General features: G+C 42.7%; 1 protein-coding gene across 6 annotated transcripts in view; it reads left to right on the forward strand.

Annotated features, from left to right (window-relative positions):
* Positions 1-19704, forward strand: part of ELMO1 (engulfment and cell motility 1) — a 597137-nt gene that overhangs the window by 560600 nt on the left and 16833 nt on the right. For all 6 annotated transcript variants that reach the window (XM_011972891.1, XM_011972881.1, XM_011972876.1 and 3 more), the window contains 3 exons: positions 2043-2155; positions 11593-11700; positions 19286-19368. In XM_011972891.1, coding sequence (XP_011828281.1) covers positions 2043-2155; positions 11593-11700; positions 19286-19368 — 304 coding nt within the window. The remainder of the gene's footprint in view (positions 1-2042; positions 2156-11592; positions 11701-19285; positions 19369-19704) is intronic.

The following is a 19704-nucleotide window of genomic DNA, read 5'->3' on the forward strand; positions in this document are numbered from 1 at the left end:
GGGTCTTACACGAAAAAGTCATAAAGCATCAATTAAGATTACTCAGAATTCCTTCAATTGTTTCCTTCTCTTGGTCTTCATCACTGCATCCTCCGCTCCATTTTAATAACTCAACCCTGGCCTAGTGAAACTATTATTTAAATATATATATCTATAACCTAAGAATTGATGAAATTCCAAAACTCTTTCTCCCAGATTTTCTCCATCCTCTGGTACCATGTCTTTGTGTGCGCCCGGTCACCTGGACTTGGAAGTTGATTTATAAATAAAGTGATTTATTGCTGTGTGCAACTCCCTGGCAGATACCAGCTTTCTTTTCCACTCAGTGCAGGGTTCATCAAAGCTGCAATTTACTGAGTCCATTTTAGAAGAGCTAAGCGCTGATAATAAATAGTTTAGTGATCTGAAAGTCTGAAATGAGACCCTAAGAGACCTGTACAGGGAAGACTTTACAAATGTCCCAAACTATTATTAGGACTGAATTTCCATATTATGCTTTATAGATGTTCAGTTGCAACAGTATCAAATGAGAGAATGTTTGAGGGCACTTAAGCCTCAAAAAAATGTGTTAATGGAGTACTAGAATACCCTGTTAGATGGCCTTATCCTTTTATGTAACTTTTTTCTTTTTTCTGATGAGTAAATCAAAGCAGTTTGCACAAGGAAAACCTAAGTCTGTGCCCATATTCTACACGTAACCTCTGTGAGTTGTTTCCCCTTCTGTAAGATGGGAATGATGAAATTAATACCTTCCCCAAAAGATGTTATTTTCAGGAAGGAGGGGAGGAAGATTAAATGAGCTAAAACTGCATATTGCGCTACCCGGCTCACAGTAGGTGCCCAACAAGCATGAGTCCCTTTCTCGCCTTGGAATGGAGCACCATGTGAGAACAGGTTGCTGGCAGTTCAGCGTCAGGGCAGGTCCAGAGTTAAGGTGGAAGCTGATGAATGTGTGAACCTTGACTACAGGGTAATATAGGCCTATGAACTGTTTGGCTTGAGGAAAGGAGAGAATGTCACCAAAGCAAATTCAGTTGTGCCTTACATTCCTGCTCAGTGCTTAATAAAGACTTGTACTCTGTCTCATTTGGGAGTCACAGCAGGAAAGATTCTTATTCCCATTTTATAGATGAAGAAACTGAGACTTAGATGAGCTACGTGAAATGCTAGTCATGGGGGCAGAGCCTAGACTGAAACTCTAGTCTTCTGACTTGTAGATCTATGTTCTGGCCAGTGCTTCTTAGAACACTGCTGTGAGGAATGGGCTCTAGGTCTCTCTGTCCAGCTTCAACTAGAATAGTTTTGGCTTTACTAGACTCAAATGCTAGGGTGCTATGTAAAATTTCCTGTGATAAAAATTTCTGCTCTAAAAAAAAACAAAACCATTTCACTCTATCATGATATCTTTGCAGCATAATGGATCTCAAACTAAATTATATTGCATTAGCCTGAGACAAGATGCAAATAATCTTTCATTTATCCCATGATTATCTCAGTCTCTGTGGGCTAGAATCTGGGACAGTGTTGTCCCCATTTGTGAATGATGGAATTCGAAGCAAAAGTGGTCCTGTGGTTTGCTCACTATACAGTGTTTGCTGTGGAATAGTAATCGTGTGATTGCCTAATAAGCCTGTTTAATCATCACAAATACAGTCTCAGAGTTTACCTGGTACAGGGGAAAAAAAGTTGACCAAGGATTGATTGTCTTAGTGTAAGTTTGAATGGATTTTTTGTGTAAGTTTATATCTGTGGCTTTGGAAAGTAAAAGAAGAAATTTCTCAGGACACTTAGCTCCAGAAAAACATCAGTAAAGTGACTGGTGCTTTGTGGAATTCTGTAAATGTCACAGAATCTATTGTGGTGTTGTACTTATGCCCCTGGCCACTGACTCTTAATAAACACTTCTCTAAAGCGCCAAGTTGGAGGTATTAGACGGTCATGAAAAGATGCACTTGTTCTCCCCTGCCCATCTGCCCATGATGCCCACCAAGCCACACTCTGTTTCTCAAGGCATGCTGTGGAATGTGTTTTTCCTCTAACAGGGAACTAAAGGAGAAGATTCAGCCAGAAATCTTAGAGCTGATCAAACAGCAACGCCTGAACCGCCTCGTGGAAGGGACCTGCTTTAGGAAACTCAACGCCCGGCGGAGGCAAGGTATTGTTTCTGGGGACACTCCAAACCTGGACAGGGTAAACAGTGGCCTCCTCCCTGGAGCATCACAGGGGTGTGGTGTTGGTTTAAGGGTAGGCCATGCAGCATTGTACTCAGGACAGGAATAGCAGTCCAGGTCATTTCTGCTTCCCATGCACACCCAGAGAGAATCAAAGTCCACAATTACCAGAAGAGCCACAGAAATGAAGAGCCATTCTTTGCCATTTAGTGCTACAAAACTGCTAGTGGTGGTGTCAACAATAGCTGACATGTATATGAGCCTACCATGTGCCAGGTGCTTCTGAAACTCTAGTCTTCTGACTTCCAGATCTATGTTCTGGCCAATACCTATTATAATGCATTACTTTATCATGCATTTTATCCTCACCATAACCCTAGGAAGTAACTACTAGGATTATGCCCAGTTTACAGATTAGGAAATGGAGGCACTAAAGGGCTAAGAAACTGGCCCAAAGTCACAGAAGAGCAAGAATTCAAACTCCACAGCTCCAGGACCCTTCCTTTTAATGACTCCCCTTGGTGCAGGAGAGCTGGCACCCACTGTTGGGTTTGATCTTGAAGCTTTCAGCGTGGATGGCCCTTATTGTCAAATCCCCCACACTGCTTCTCTTCTAGGACAGAATTATTTCATATGGGGATATAAGTAAGTGAACTAAGATAGGGTAGCATCACTTACATAATTTCTCAAGACAGATTTCTGAATTGTCTCTATAAATTCTAACTTCAAAATGTCAAATCCAAATGAATGTCAAAAGACTAGACTCAACAGGTGGGAAACATGTCTAGCTGTTTCTTTCCTGGACAAGTAAAGCACCCTTGACTGTTTTCTTGCTCTCTTGACATGCTGCTGATTGCACAGCTAGAGTCTTCATACCACACACTCCTAGAAGCAAACAGCCAGAACATAAAACTGTAAAGTAAGATTTGGGAAGAGGCAAAGAGATTGAAGAAGAGGCAGGAGCAAGCACAGGCATTAGCAACTATACTAAGAACACCAGTTATGGCCCAGGAGAAACTTTGGCAGATATTTTGAAACCTGCTGAATGCCCTGCTCAGCCACAGAGCTCACCCACTAATGACAAAAATCATTTTGTGTTTATCAGCTGAACTCATCCCCCGGCCATTTACTTTAACTGTCCTGTGCTGCATATTCAGTAAATTGGAAGTGTTTCTCATGTCACCATTAAACATCACATTGAGGAACTTCTGAAGGCAGAACTTCCTGGAGGAAGGAAAATGCAGTTTCTTCACAGAGGATGAGAAGCTCTTAGAGTGAATTTCAGGCTGAGCCTCGGGAGAGGACAATAGGCAGAATAATAAGGGCTGAGTTACAGAGAAAGCCTCCTATTAGTGAGAGCAGTGGAAGAGGGAACTCCTCCCTCCCGTTCAGCCACTGAAGGATGAGTTCATGCCCTCCTCTCATCGCATTCCTTGCATCAGGTATCATGTCAGAGTAAATGGTGTTCCAAGAAGACCACAGGGCTCAGTGGCAAGGACATAGCCCCAGAACCGGGCAGTGTGGGTGCGGTCTTGCCTGTGCACCTGTCCAGCTGTGTGACCTTGGGCAGTTTCCCTATCCGAAATGGGGATAGCAATGCCTGTCTCCTAGGCCTTTCGTGAGGAGGAGAGGTGATTATGAATGTAGCAACAATAAACAACAAGAAAAGGGAGCTACTATTGTTCTTTAAGATTGTGTAGGAAAAAAGCAGTGAGCCAGAGTGAGTGGACTTGGTGCTAGGCTTCTCAGTCCTTTAATGAACCATGTAGGTGTCTTTAGAAGGACACATGACCTCTCAAGGCCCCAAGTTCTCATCTGTAAAGTGGGAGGACAGGATTAGGGGATCCAGGAGCTCATTTAGTCAGAGAGCCGATTGTATGCCCTGAAGTCTTTATTGCCTTTGGAAAAAATCAATGTTTGGGATATACTGCCCCCATAAAGATGATTTATAAGATTTTTACTTACTTGACATTGGGCAAAGGACACAGAAGTTTGGGGATGGGAAATGGCAAATAGACACCCAATGCTTCTACTGCTGCCCAGCTAGAATCCCTCACAACCTAGCTCCTAGCACCAATTTAACCTTCTAGTCTACTGCGTCATGAGAATTCCCGACTAGGTTGAAGTGGATGGGTTCTATCAGAATAATCCTGTTTCTAGATGTATTAATTAACAGCGTTTTTGTTGTTGTTGTTGTTGTTTAAAAAATGTTAGTCCCGTATCTGTAAATTTTTCCAATTTTCTAATAATGAACTACCTCCTGAACAAAAAAAATATTAGCATCTAGATTATAAATTTATGAGTTGAGCTCCCTAGGGAGCATGACCATCTGTGTTTAATACAAAATCATCCTTCCGAGTGCAGAAAGGAAGGCTTTTTGGTATTTGGTAAATGGATTTGAAATCTGGTGACTGGTTCTGTGCTTAAAAATAGGGATTCAAAGCAGACTGTGCTGAAATTGGTTTCCTATCACCCCATCAAAACATTCCATTTAGATTTACACAGATTAATGAGAACATGACATTTTTAATCCCTTCAAAAAAGATGCACTTCTACGTGAGACCTCAGACTGGGATGGACAACTGCCTGCCAGATGTCATCACAGGTTCAAGAGCAGACACTCCCAGTGCAGGAGCCAGCACCATACTCCCTTTAAACTTGTCTGACAATGAATAGGATACAGATGAGTGAATTTAAGTAGTTAACTTTATAAGGGAAAATATGAAAGAACTTACAGTTCCACAGAACTGGAAAGTGAAGGAACAAATAGAGAGTACTCGACTATGCCACGTTTGGCTAGAAGATCCCTGAGTTGATACTTGGCGATCCTTCTGCCTGTCTCATGTGCAACTCTGCTACTGGAATAGTCAGATGCAGACATTTACAGATCTGGGTTTCTGGGAATTCTAACCACATTAGAACTGGGAGGTAATATTTCTCAAAAGACACAATCAGCTGGGCTGAAGTCCCTGCTCCCTACTCACTAGCTGGGTAGCCTCGGGCAATCTGCTCAATGTCTTTGTGCTTCTCTTTCTTCTTCTTTCAAATGGGGATGATGTTAGTTCCTCTATCAAATAGCCGTAAGGGGTAAGTAAAATTATACATCTATAGCACTTTGATGCTAGGCAGATTATCAAACATTTATTGATGATGTTGGCTATTAATTTTAGCTCGTAGCGACTCAGAATGTGGAATTTTTTTTTTTTTTTTTTTTTTGGAGACAGAGTCTTGCTCAGTCACCCAGGCTGGAGTGCAATGGCATGATCTCGGCTCACTGCAACATCTGCCTCCTGGGTTCAAGCAATTCTACTGCCTCAGCCTCCCAAGTAGCTGGGATTACAGGTACCCGCCACCATGCCTGGGTAATTTTTTGTATTTTTAGTAGAGACGGGGTTTCACCATGTTGGCCAGGCTGGTCTTGAACTCCTGACCTCAGATAATCCACTTGCCTCGCCTCCCAAAGTGCTGGGATTACAAGCGTGAGCCACTGCACCTGGCCAGAATATAGATTTCTAAACACAGGAGGTGGAGTGGCATTGGAGGCCACTAACCTGTATCACTCCACTCTCTCCCCAAGCTTATACTTACTGACCATGAAGTATAAGCCCTGGTCACAGAATCCTTGGCATGGAAATTGCCTGGCTTCTGTGTTCCCTGGACTCCTGCAGGAGAGATTTCAGATGAAACCCCAGAAGTTGTCTGTGTTAGGGACACTGTATTAGTCCATTCTCGCATTGCTATAAAGAAATGCCTAAGACTGGCTAATTTATAAAGAAAAGAGGTTTAATTGGTTCATAGTTCTGAAGGCTGTACAGGAAGCATCACAGCTTCTGCTTCTGGGGAGGCCTTAGGAAACTTCCAATCATGGTAGAAGGCAAGGGGTGAGCAAGGAACTTCACATGGCCACAGCAGGAGGAAGACAGGGAGAGGGGAGGTGCCACACACTTAAATAACCGGATCTCAAGAGGACTTTCTCACTATACAGTACCAAGGGGAGGATGGTGCTAAAACATCCATGAGCGCTCCGCCCCCATGATCCAGTCACCTCCCACCAAGGACCCACCTCCAACACTGGGGACTACAATTCCACATGAGATTTGGTGAGGACACAGATCCAAATGGTATCAGCCACTATTTGCTTCATGAGAATCTGTAGGCTCAAGAACTGCCCCCTACTTCTCTTGTATTTCAGAGATGAAGGTCTTTCAGAATCACTTGCATTGAATGGCCTTGGTAAGAGTCCAGGGCTAACACTGGAAATCATTTCAAGAAGTGATAACATGAAACCTCCTGCGGAGGACAGTGTCTGTTTCATTGACCGGCATTCCCTAAGTGCTGACATGACAGGCTTATCTTGGAACTCAGTGTTGGGCAAAATGCATGCCTACCACTCCTGCCAACAAGGCTGGTATATCTTATATTGCTCTGGAGGCCCCGTCAGAAGACCTAGAGCCAAGTGGTGCATTCGGGCATGGTAACCATATTGCCCTGTTGTGGGGAGCAGGTCATTCCTTTCTCCATCCTTGGTTGAAATTTTATTTTAATATTTTGTTACAAAAAGGCAGGTATAAATAAATACATATTTTCAAATTATGAAAAGCCAGTTCATTTTCAGGAAAAAAAAGGCACTTCCCAATAGGTCAGAATAATGCATAATCATTGTTCCCAAAAGATGGAGGGACAGTAGTGTGGACGAGAGGGACTACTATTGACTGGAAGAGCAGGAAAGTACAAATATGTTTTAAGAACCAATTCTGGAAGATGTAGGATCCATACTTTATGTGTATTTTACTCATATAATTATGACCATTATACTTATGAAGAACAGGGATTTCTGAGGTTTTTAGAATTAGGCCAAGGCCCCGAAGCTAATAAGAATCAGAACCAGGTGTGTCACCCAGGTATGTGTGACTTCAAGGCATCTGTTAGACCAAATCATCTTGAAAAGTACCTGGGGACTTAGATGTCATTTGCTGTGAGCAGCTGTGTCCACGGAGGCAGAATTCAGAATCAAAACACAAATCTGTCCTTTTAAAGAAAGCTCAGTGAAGTGAGGAAGATTTGATGCCCTTCGTCGGTATCGATAGTTGTTTCCCTTTTTTGCACCAACAAAAAAAATCTTAGATCTCATCACCCGAAAGATGACATTTCCCTTTAAACACATTGCTGGGTCACACTTGTTTTGTGACTTGGAAAGGTTGGACCTTAGGCAGAAAGCTGACCTTGTTCTGAACACACAGAAGACTTGGCACATTTTAGGTTATCCTTGGGAAAATTCAGAATCCTCATGGAAGTGTTCTAAAGACATCTTTTACAAAAACCTGTTCTCCTCCCTAATATAGGACTCTTAGGACCCCCGGGGTCAGCCCCCGGCTGCTGACAGCGGGCTCTGCACTCAAGACAAAGATGTGTCCTGATTCCACGGCAGTCTTGGGGCTTGGTTCTTGCTGTGCCCTGTGTCTCACTGAACTGGCTGGCATTTCACACCTAGCAGTGGTTGCTACTGTTCACCTTGCTGGGCTCTCCGAGACCTGGGGACCAGCCCCAAGCTTGTCTTCAGCCTGGATGATGAAAACAGACAGTGGGCTACACTATCTGATAGAACTACCTATGGCTGTTTAAGTTACTTAAAATGAAAGAAAATTTATAATTTGTTTTCTTAGTATTGGATAAAACAGATAATAGAGAATTTCCATCATTGCAGGAAGTTCTGTTGGACGGCACTGCAAAAAATTACAGTTGACAGTGGTTATTAGCTCCATAACAATCTATGTGACATTGGGAATAGCTTTAATCAGCCCTTCTTACCAGGCTCGTGAGCTGTGAAAGCAGCTTTTCCCTCTTATCCTTCACACACACACACACACACACACACACACACACACACACACACGATTGAAACACGAAATTCTCCCCATATTTTGTTTTGGGTTTGGAGACCAAGCCTGGCTATTAACATACTCTCATTAGTCATTGACTGGAAGACCTCCATATTAACTCTTATTTTCACCTAAATGCTAGTAAACAATCTTTGATAATGTTCTCACTGCTTCCTGCTAATTGCTTTTAGTGATGCAACTCACTCTTTCATCGCCCAGAGGGATAAAGGAACGAGTAACATCATGCTGGGGTTTGAAAGGAAAATACACATTTTTCTTGCCATAAAAGAAACTGCAAATCAAGCTGCTGCTGGTGGCTGACACTGAAACTGTCTCACCCAACATGTCGACGCACTGTGCTGATGCTATCCTTGTAGCGGCTTTCCCTTCAGGACAGAAATACACAACGTCTAAGCCTTCCAAACCTTAGGACTCCAGTTTTACTGTGAGGAAGATACTGGCTGAGTAGCCTCCCATTTGATTATGAGTCAAGACAAGTTGCTCAGCCTTTTCAGCCCCTTTTTCCAATATTTTGCCATCCATCCAAGACTTTCTAATTGGTGGGGAGGAGTGGAACACATCACTTATATCTGTGATGTACCGATCTTTTTGCTTTTTATCATTTTAGTAGTAGACAGAAGAAAAGAAACTTGTATAGGATAAGAGAACAGAGGTAGGAGGAAAACCAGGACAAGATGATGTCATACAAGTCAAGGGAATTTAAGCTCTGGAAAGGAGGAAGGTCTGTCTGCTGCAGACCCTTTGGGTTTTCTTTAAACAAACATCAACTGCAACTTTGCAAGGAAGATGGCTGTTTTGCCTCTTGAAACTCTGATAAATAGCCACTGTTCTATAATCATTTCCGAATGTAAGAATGTGTTGAACAAGAGATTTCTGCATTCCTCTTTTTCTCCGTAGGATAGCCAGAGTTACTGATTTGTCCCAGTTCCTACTTCCCAGACCTGGGAAACAACATCTTTCTCTCTTAGCTGCCATGAAGAACTGAGGGAGCTCCTTTTCCTTGAGCTCCTTGGCCTTGTCTTTCATGTCTGCCTTCCATTCTAAAGATGTTTCACTACACCAAGTAGAGTGCTGTGTGCATTGTAGACAGCCACGCAGCAAGTATTCATTGGATAAACAAATTTATCCTGAAAGTAGAGCAGCAAAATTTTTGAAATCTTACAAATCAATATATCTTACATGTGAATATTAAGCTGTGCAATTTACTCTACAATAATGTATGTTTGTATTATACTGTGCACCAGTTAAATTTCTTAATTCCTCTCCTCAAAATCAATTGAGTGTCATTGATCTTGTTTGATTGTGACACATTGGCTTGGCTTCAAGTCCCACTGCTGACCCCTAGAGTTTACTTAACCCAGCTCGAGAAGTAAGGGATTCCTATAAAGCACAGGCTAAGATCTAACTCACAATAAGGCCAGCATGTCCAAGTACCACTTCTCAGTGTCTTCCTTCCCAGCCTCTATCACCCTTTAGTTGCTCACTTAGCCAAACATATCACCTAGATGCAGCAAGGAAAGGAAAACTTTATGGCAGATTTCTCCAGCTGGCTTTCTGATCATCACAGCCACGTAGGGCAGGGGAAAGAACCTGTGCGGAGAGGCAGCTGCCACAGGCCCCCAACAGCACTGTTGACGTTCGGAAAGCCATTGCCTCCTGCTCTGGAATTCACAATTCCTGTTGTGAGTTACAAGTCAAATTCCCAAAGTTGCTGTCCTCATGGAAAACCCATAAGTACACATTTGCCTAATTTAAATGTCTGTGGATTACTCAGAGAATAGCTGTTTTCTCCCTTTGAAATGCTCTCCCAGCCAAATGACCCATGTTTGGTATATATATAGCATAATTTTGAAACTTAGCAATTTCAAATGTTTTCCTAGCTGTTAAATGACCTTTTTCCTGCTCAATTTTTTCCACCAGAGTTCAGATTCCTTTAAATCTATGGATTGCTGTATTCTGACTATGCTTCGGAATTCTCAAACCCTATTTAAAGACAAGGAAGATAAGAATCACAGAGACGCTCTCCTTTTGTGGATCAAATTTGGGCATTTTCTTTGTTCATTGTGTGGCTTTTACTTCCATTCTTAAAACTTCTATTTCTATTAAAAGAATCATAATTAAACCATGGGTTTGCAGTGACAGCAATTTTAGAGAGAAAACCACTTTTCTTAAAATATAATGAAGAGCTTTTTAGTCAGAGTGGCTTCAAAACAAATTATATTTCAGGCACAATAATGAGGTAACTTGGCCAAGGCCTCAAAGGGTACCAACCGCACAGTGGCGCAAAGGGGCTTGTAGGTGACAGACACTTCTTGCCTTAGGCATTTTGATCAGGTCCCCTTGGGTCTTCATTTATCAGCTTAGCCAACACCAACTGTGCAACTTTTATGTGTCAGACACTGCCAAGAGATTGGGACATTGCAATTATGAAGACAGTGACTGTCAACAGAGAGACTGAGAGTCTTCCACACTGTCAGGGCTGGAGTCCTCTTCTCCTATCAGTATTGTTCACAATACACCCTCAAGGGCAAGTTGCTTACCTAGGGTCTGTAGCAGATAATGGGAAATACTAAGGTGTTAACATTAGGCTCCAATATTGCCAGTCCAAGCCAAACTGGTGGTGCAAAGGAGACTCTAGAACATCTCAGAGGATGGGGAGAGGCCCTTCAGCTGCAGGGATCAAAGGGGGCTTCCTGGAGGAGACAGCTGCACAAGCATTGCTGTCACAGTTCAAGTCCCTAATCTATAAAAAGTGCTCTTTGCCTCTTTCTTCCTGCCTCATAGGCTTACTCAAAATTTCTTCTCACTTTTGAGAGACTGAGGCAGTAAAGTTGAGGAAGTTGTTTATAAGAATGATCCTAATCCCCTGGTCATGCCTATCCAGATAAGCAAATTCTGGGAATTGGAGAGGAGAATGATTGTGCATGTCCCCATTCTGTAGCTAAATCCCTGAATTATTTAGATGAATTCCTCATGAATCCCACCCACCGTGTGTATCACCAGTTGCCTAACAATTCGTTCATGATTAATGTGTGTGTAGTAGCCTAGGGTAGGGGTTTGTTGTATCAGCTAAAATATGGCCTTGGACACAACTGTCTCAACAGTCTGAAATTCTCAGAGAGGAAGGTGGAAGCAGAAACATTCTGAGAAATCTGTTTTTTTCTACATCTCCCTCCCTCTTTTGTCTGTAAATGAATACGGAGCAGTTCCCATGGTGGTTATCATTAGTGATAAAATACCCTCTGGAAACCACCACCTCCTAAAATCTATTGCTATTGAGCTTGAAGGGATCGATGACTTTACTAATGGTTACCAAATGTATAGCAAGCAGGACAGGTGATAAGTAAATATCAAACTCAAAAGCGAAGTTACTGTGCAGGGCCCTAGAATTCATCCTTCCTCAGGACTTAAAATCAGATGAACTGCTTGTTTCCTCCAGGCAAGAGTATTAAGAAATAACCAGGATCGTATTTCTATAAACCAGAATCACTTACCTTGTAAACTTGTGTTTTTTCTCTCAGACAAGTTTTGGTATTGTCGGCTTTCGCCAAATCACAAAGTCCTGCATTACGGAGACTTAGAAGAGAGTCCTCAGGGAGAAGTGCCTCACGATTCCTTGCAGGACAAACGTAAGTAGCTCTCCTTGGCAGAGGCCTGAGTGTTGGTCCGTTGGTTGTTTCCTAATCACAATATATCATGCAGCGAAACTATCAGCCTAAGTAAGCCCTTTGAACACATCTCATCTAGTTGTAAGTCTTGGCCTGAGCCATCTCATCAAGTGCAAGACCTGGATGGACTTGGGGTTTGGAACTGAACAGGGGAGAATGTAAAATGGATGCAAAGGTATCTTCACTGAAAGACGTAAACTTGGGGTTCAAATGTCCGCTTTTTACATTGTTTATCCAGGTGCTGTGTCAAGGAGCAAAACCAATACAAACCTGACTCTGTCAGTTGTCTTTTTCTGAAAACCCATAATAATTTCTTATTTTCATAATGTATATGTCTGACCCCTACAACATTTATTCTTTACAATTTTGTGTATCCCATAGTTATGACACAGAGTTAATGGCAGGTCCAAATATAGCTAGTTTCCCTCAAAGACACTGAAAATGATGATCAGTTACCTCTACTGTTTGCTAAATATTTCTCTTGTATATTTTTTGACTTTTTCTATATGTTGTCTGTTTTAACATGCACGCTTTTGAAGAGACAGTAATGTGCAGGATTCTTTTAGCCCCACACGGAACCAGCTGCCAGGTTATTTTGACAGTGTTAGCCATACAAATTAAACAAGTATTATAGAAACACTGAAATACACAAGGGTGATAAATTAATTTGAGGAGAAATGAGATAAAATGAACGTAGCCTCAGAGGATATCCCAGGTAGAAAAATCCGAGAGGGAGAAAACATTCAGAGCACTTTTAAATAACCTTTAAAAGTCACCTTGACCTTGCAGTATTCAGATAAGCGTGTCCCAGATAGAGTCCTTACCCAGAGTCTCACACCTTCTGTCCTGTCACCCTGGGGCCCATGGAAGTCAAATCTGGATTGCCTTCCTTACAACTCATGGCCATTGAAGGCGAAAATAACCCAGGAGTAGGAAATTTCCTGACACATTCAGACTCTGCGCTGACATCTCAGGCAGACAGCCTGGAACATTCACTCTTCCTCCAGCTTAAAAATGGGACAGTCTGGTCTTTGTAGTGTCATTTAGTTCAGAAAACGATCTTGTTTTCTTTCATAGGAGAACTTTCTTCCCAGCCCACATTATTGGCTCCCTAAGTCAGAGTTTACAGAAAGAAATCTGAAATCCACTGCTACAGAGAGCCTGGGACACTGTCTATGCCTCCCTGCTTTGGGGCAGGAGTTAGGGGTGTCCTGGGCCTCTACCTGTAAATGAGGATCCTCCCTTTACAGTTCAAGCCTTCCCCACCCCACCTTGGCCAAGCTATAGAGCAGTGATTCTCTAAACGTGGTCCCTGGAACATCAACAGCAGTATCACCTCGGAACTTCTTAGCAATGCACATTCTCAGACCCCATCCCCAGCCCAGCTGAATCAGAAACTAAGTGGGTGGGGACCGGCCATCTCTGTTTTAACAGATGTTCCAGGCGGTTCTGACATGCACATTTTGTGATTCCCCAAACGTGGCTTTCACTAATAATTTAAAAAAAAAAAAAGTTTAAGTAAATTAATAGTATGTTGCTAACTTTTAACTTGGGCCAAAAAAAAAAAAAGGATATTAAAAAAATAAAATCTAACTAAAGTTTAATATCACAACCCTTTCATGAAAGAAAGGACCCTCAATTACAAGAAAATAAAACGAAGGACCTAATCTTAGATAAAAGACAGTCCCCTCTGCTAAACTAAATTAGCTCGCTGAAAAACTCACACCAGTGTCCTCATTTTTCTGCATTTGCTATTAACTGGTGAAAATCTCACTGGTGTGAACTCCCCTGTGAACTAGGAACTGACCAGAGCCCAGCAATGTGGAATCACTGCTCTGCAGTTGGAATCACTGCTCTGCAGTGGTTAAACAGAAAGAGTTAGAGGTTATTGTCGGTTGAAACAAACAGCAGCTCCCCAGGAGGTCCGGGCCCCACAGCCCCATTCTTAACCTGTCACAAGGGGAAAAGTGGTCAGGACAGAACAAACACAACCTGACTCCCCATATGGTCCAGTGAATCTGCTCTCCCACTAACAGGACATAGTGTTTAGCCCCGTGTTTACAGGGATGTAATCACTTCTCAACCCAAAGATAGGCACTTGACTGACAGGTTTACCAGGTGTTAGCACAGCACCCCCATGCTAAATGGCCAGCTACCTAGGAAATTGGCAGCCACAGCAACAAAGCCTTGTGTAGGGGCAGTGCCTGGTCTTGCCCACAAGCTGATGTCCCCCAGCTCTGCTAAGACCCTCACCCCCAAGACTCCAGGGTGAAAATAACTAACCTGGAACCAGAGGTGCTGATGCCAGGGAGAGCCGGCTTGCCAGGGTGAGTGCAGGAGAGCAAGGCCACAGCTGCAAATCTCCACACAGCTTTTCACAGTGGCCACTGAGCAAGGCTGGTTCTTGAAGGGGTTGTGATAGCCCCTCCTGACCATGCCTCCAAAACTCTTAGCAACCGTTTTCCTCTGAAATGAAGTTCCAAAGAGCTGCTCCAAAAACAGTTTATCCATTGCATGATGAACTAAGATTGCATACTTGTGCGGATCTATTTATCTGCACAAGTATTTATCCACACCTTGTGGGAGAGTGTGTGTGAGAGAGAGAAAGAGAGAGAGTGTGTGTGTACTGGTAAGATTGTATCCTTCTGCACGTATGTGCTAGAGAAATGGGGATACTCATGTAATGAGTTGAAATGAAGCAATACTGTGCCTGAGACAAAAAACAAACAAACAAACAAACAAACAAAAAAAAACGGCCTAGGAAGCTGAGGTTTCCTGCTGCAGGCCTGCCACCTTGGTTTGCATTTAATTCCAATTCTGCATTCTGTCTAGAGCAAAATAGCCACCTTTTGGAACCCTTAAAAGTCAGAAACCCCATTCCACTGGAAAAATGAGTCGTGCCTTTAATTAATGTTCAGTGTCATTGCTCTTGCCATGTACCATTGCCCTTCTTGAGACCAAGGCAGAGATCGTCTTGCGCCCCTTGAGTTAATCAGTGCTGAATACTGAGCTATTGATAAATCAAATAGTAAAATGGAGTTTTCTTAATACAGACAGTGCACATGATTGAGGGTGCCTCTTCGGCTGTCTTCTCCAAAGCTTTAGGAAATCTTTCATTTTGTGTTGCTTTTCTTTGTCAGGAAACTTGGCCTTTGAAAATCGACATCTTCTTACAGCCCCACCTTCCCCATATCCCTCCCAAGCTGACTTACAGGTTGTCATAGCCCCCAACAAACACAGGACCCCATTGCTTTGCAGCCATGCCCTGGGTTCCTCACTGCCTCCCTTTGAAAGAATCTAGGCCAGCATTCCTCACTCCCACATCAGAGGGGGCAGGGAGGAAAGTGCTGGCTCACCCGCCCATGCGGAGATTAAGCCTGCTCCAGTGGATGCAGAGAGCGGCAACACAGAGAGGCACCGTAGGCAATTTGGGTCACCAAAGCGCACAGAATAATTCAGGTCCCTCCATCTACAGAATTAACATTATCTGATTATTGATAATGGGAATAATTGCAAATGGCATTTATTGAGTGCTTACTATATACCAGGCCCTATGCTAAGGGCTTTACGTAAATTATTCTCAACAATCTAAAGAGGTAGATAATATTGTCCATATTTTACAGAAAGGAAACTGAGATACAGAAAGATTAAGTAACTTATTCAAAGTCATAAGATTAGTAAATAGTAAAGCAAAGATCTGAATGTAACTGTCTAACTCCATGGCCCAGATTTTCACCCACTACTGTGTACTGCCTAGATTAAAAATCAACAGTGATCTCAGCTCCAGCATCAGGATTTAACTCTCAGAGCAACCATATGGGATAGATAATGTTAGCGTTACACATTGCAGACAAGGAAACTGAGGTTCTGAAAACTTAAGCCCAAAGTAGTAGAGGAGGTTAGTGGATGTAGAATTCAAACCCTGGCACTCTGATTCCAAAGGCACATCTCTCCCCACCATTCCATGTCATGTGGCTGATCTGCTTGGCCAAAGAGACCAGATTCTTCATGCAGCTATCCTGGGATCAGCCTGTACCTCCTCATATTTCTACCCACAGGAGCTTCTACTACGGAGCTGTGCACACAGCAAGAGCTCAAGCCTTCCTAGCTACTTCCTCTGAATGGTTTCTGCCTGAACTTGAATCTCAGTGATGAAACTGTTTTCATCGTGGGTGGCCACATTTGCTTTTTCAGTAGTAGTTTTGTTTTAAATCACAATTAAACTTCCTTCCACGGGTATTAGCAATCAAAGAGTTTCCTGAACATCTGAAGTGATAACTACATTTAGTGCTGTGCTCAGCATGATTTAGGGGGCTGGCCCCTTACAAAGGGAGAAATCATGGCCTAACAAGGGAACATGGAGTGGAAGAAGAATCACTAAACCCAGCTCTTTTCCCCTACTAGCCTAGCTCTGTGTCATTGCATAATTGATTTCCTCCCTTTAGGGTCAGTCTTCCCATCTGTAAAATAGGAGTGTTGAATTAAGATGGTCTCAACCCAGCTCAAACTATAAAAAGCATAGAAAGAAATGAGGCCATGCCCCAGGGGGTAAATGTGGCGGGAGGGTTCGTTCTTCACTGGTGACCCTGATTCTCACAGATCTGGACCCCCCTTCTTTATAGTGCTTCCATAAAAAAGGCCTCATCAAAATGCTAGCCTGGCTTTGAAGTCATCAAGAGCTCCCTGCGGTCTCCTTAGAGTGTAGATTCCGGAGATATGGGTCTGACCCCTCTGTTTCTGCTCATGAGAATAGAGAGGCCAGCATTTGAGCCTTTCCAATGCCTAATCTTCTGGTGCATCTAGAGACAAACTATGCAAAAAGCAACCTTTAAAAGCTACACTGTATTTTTAGAACTTTTTGTTTTCCTTTTAGTCATAATCCTATGAATGATGTAGCAGCTGGTCTCTAGGACAAGGGACAATGCATGTTAAAAAACAGACATGTACTTCCACAAAACCTAGTGAAAAAGTGACTCTTCTCCTTGGAAGCCTTTCTGTTAGAGATTCTGAAGACCACCCCCAGGACAGACTATGGTGTTACTCTTATCACATTCCGTACAATGGGTTTTCAAAGCTAAGGGCTAACTTACCAATTGTAGACTGTGGACACTCTCTCTGGTTCATGGACCATGCTGTATATTATAACACAAAAACTTTCTACAAGGCACTTGTGACTCAAACTCTATTTGAATCTTGAGAACGTTTTTTAGAATGAGTTTGTTGACTATATCACATTCCCTTCAATGGTGGTTTTCCATTGGAAAGTTAGCCAACTTCCCAGAGTATCCAAATGTCCCTTCCTAGGGTAGGGATTAGGCAGCCAGATCAGCTACTGAGGGAAAGGAGGCCAGTTCTTGGTTATGAAAATGGATTTGAGGAGAACTGAAGTCAGTGTTCATGGTCAAAGGTGGGTTCAGGAATCACAGAGACCACCCACAGGAAGATGCCAACCCCAAGGGGGTCAGGCAAAGAGGCAGAAAAGGGATCTGAGATCAGTCAGGTGGGGCTATATTGCTACCATGTGCTGCAGGGATAAACAACCCCAAAATCTCCATGGCTTGCACAACAAAAAGTTACTTCTCACTCACTTTATACAACATACACAGGTTGGCAAAGGGCTGCTCCATATAGTCACTCAGGAACACAGACCAGTGTGCACCATGTCTTCCATCTTCTCACTTCCTGTTTATTTCCAGCCCTAAGAATTGCCCTCTGACTATCGTCACCTTGTCTTCCCTGAGCCTCCTCTGCTCATCCATCCATTCCCTGAGCCTCTCCTGTGCCATCTGGATGGAACAGGCCACTCCTTCAGTTTCTGCAGCAGGGGAAGACAGAATGGAGGGCCTCCACCTAGAAAAGTAGCATTTCCTTTCACATTTCATTGGCTAAAATTAATCACATGACCTGACTGCAAAGGTTGCTGGGAAGTGTAGTTTTCTATGTGTCCAGAAGGAAAGGAGAGACAGCTATTCATAACTACAAGTAATGTCTACCAGAAGGGTCCAGAATCAGGTTGCAAGATGTGGTGAGATATGGCAGGGGAACCTACAGAGATTCCTGGAGGATTCATCACAACCCCACTCTTCTTAGGGTTACAGAGAGGCCTAGGAGTGTCAACAGATATGGACAAAGTTCTTAGTAATTTTAGGGCACCAGGAAAATGTTAGCATTTGAGGCCTTCTTGTCTATTGTTTTAATATTCTAAGAGTGTCAACAGATATGGACCAAATTCTTAGCAATTTTAGGGTACCTGGAAAATGTTAGCTTTTGAGGCCTTCCTGTCTATTGTTTTAATATTCTAGGTATTCTGTAATTTTATCCTTATCTCTCACCTTCACAACCCAGTTGCCCAATAAAAAGATGTGAGCTTTAACTATGAAATCTCTCATCCTCTTCATCATTAAGAGAGTCTAAGGAATTGATTACTTGGCATTCCCACATATCCGAAATTCTTGGTAAAGCCACACTAGCCAGTGTGCATACCTTGATTCATAAACCCATGTGGGGCTGGAGGGTTAGGGATTGGAGAGGGGCAGATGACTTTGCATTACTTTAAATTAAGGTTCCAAACCATCCTATTGCCTTCTTTCTTTCAGTTGATCTTTTTGTTTTTAATTTTTTATTTTCATTTCATTTTTTGTAGAGACAGGGTCTCCCTATGTTGCCGAGACTGGTCTCAATGTCCTGGCCCGCAATCCTCCTGCCTTAGCCCTTCAAAGTGCTAGAATTACAGGCATGATCCACTTACTGTTCCCAGCCTCTTTCACCTGATCTTAACAAAAGTTTTAAGTGCACAAACCCTTCCATATCTTTTCTTATCTTCCTCCAACTCCAGAGTAAGACATAAGATAACATCATTTTGTCTAACTGCATTATTTCCAGAATCCTGTATCAGAAAGGAATTCTCCCTTTGTTTAATTGAGTTTAGTTTTGTTGTCTGTAAAACAGGGATAATAAAACCTGCTTTACAGAATTAATGAGATGGCAGAGAAAGAGATTTTGGAGAGTGAGAGTTCAGAACTATTTAGAGTTGGATAAATTTTTTGAGGGAGGGCTGCTTTCTCTCATTATCCAAAAACTCAGAAACTAAATAGATGCAAATGCTATAGCAAGAGATACTGATATATGTAAAGCACTTGGCATTGCTCTTGTCACACAGGAGCCCTCCGTAATATCAGTATGAGTATCACTGTTGTTACTACGGTCACTGTTATTTCTACTGCTGCTTCTAATGCCATCACTTCAAACAGTACTATGATGGGTGTTTTTTTTATAGGTCTTTGTTTCACTGAACCAAATTCTGCTTACAAGCAAGTTCTTTCTCCCCAGGGATGCTTTTTATGAGAATATAAGATATATTTTAGTTTCTAGTCCTGGGACAGTACCTGGCTTCTCTTCCTCTTTTCCACAATCTTCTTTTCTCTTTTTGCAGTAGTTTCTGGGAATGACAACCACAGTAGTGGACCCAGTGCTTAGTCCTGCTTCTTTATTGACATCGAAGCTTTCACATGGTATAGTTACTTGCATTTTCTTTTATGAATTGCAGTGCCGGTGGCAGATATCAAAGCCGTGGTGACGGGAAAGGACTGCCCTCATATGAAAGAGAAAGGTGCCCTTAAACAAAACAAGGTATGATTTCCAGATTATTGCAAATAACTCTGTTTGCCCAATGCAGTCAGCAACTGCAGCCAGCCCAGCCCTCCTTTATAGCAGTGTTTGTGTGTGTGCATGTGTTCCGACACACCTCTCTTACTCAGCTCTCCTGTTTCCTGTCCCGATTCCATTTACATCTCTTACCCTCATTCTTTCTCTTCCTGATGACTTTTCTGATGCTCACCATCTCTTCCATTCTCTCACTTCTTGTCTACTTCCAACCCTGAGAATGGCCCTTACTATTGTCACTGTGTCCTCTCTTGAGCCCCCTCTGCTCATCCATCCATTCCCTGGGCCTCTCCTCACCTCCCC

This window comes from Mandrillus leucophaeus, unplaced genomic scaffold (genome assembly GCF_000951045.1).
Source record: "Mandrillus leucophaeus isolate KB7577 unplaced genomic scaffold, Mleu.le_1.0 Scaffold100, whole genome shotgun sequence".
NCBI classification, from domain to species: domain Eukaryota; kingdom Metazoa; phylum Chordata; class Mammalia; order Primates; family Cercopithecidae; genus Mandrillus; species Mandrillus leucophaeus.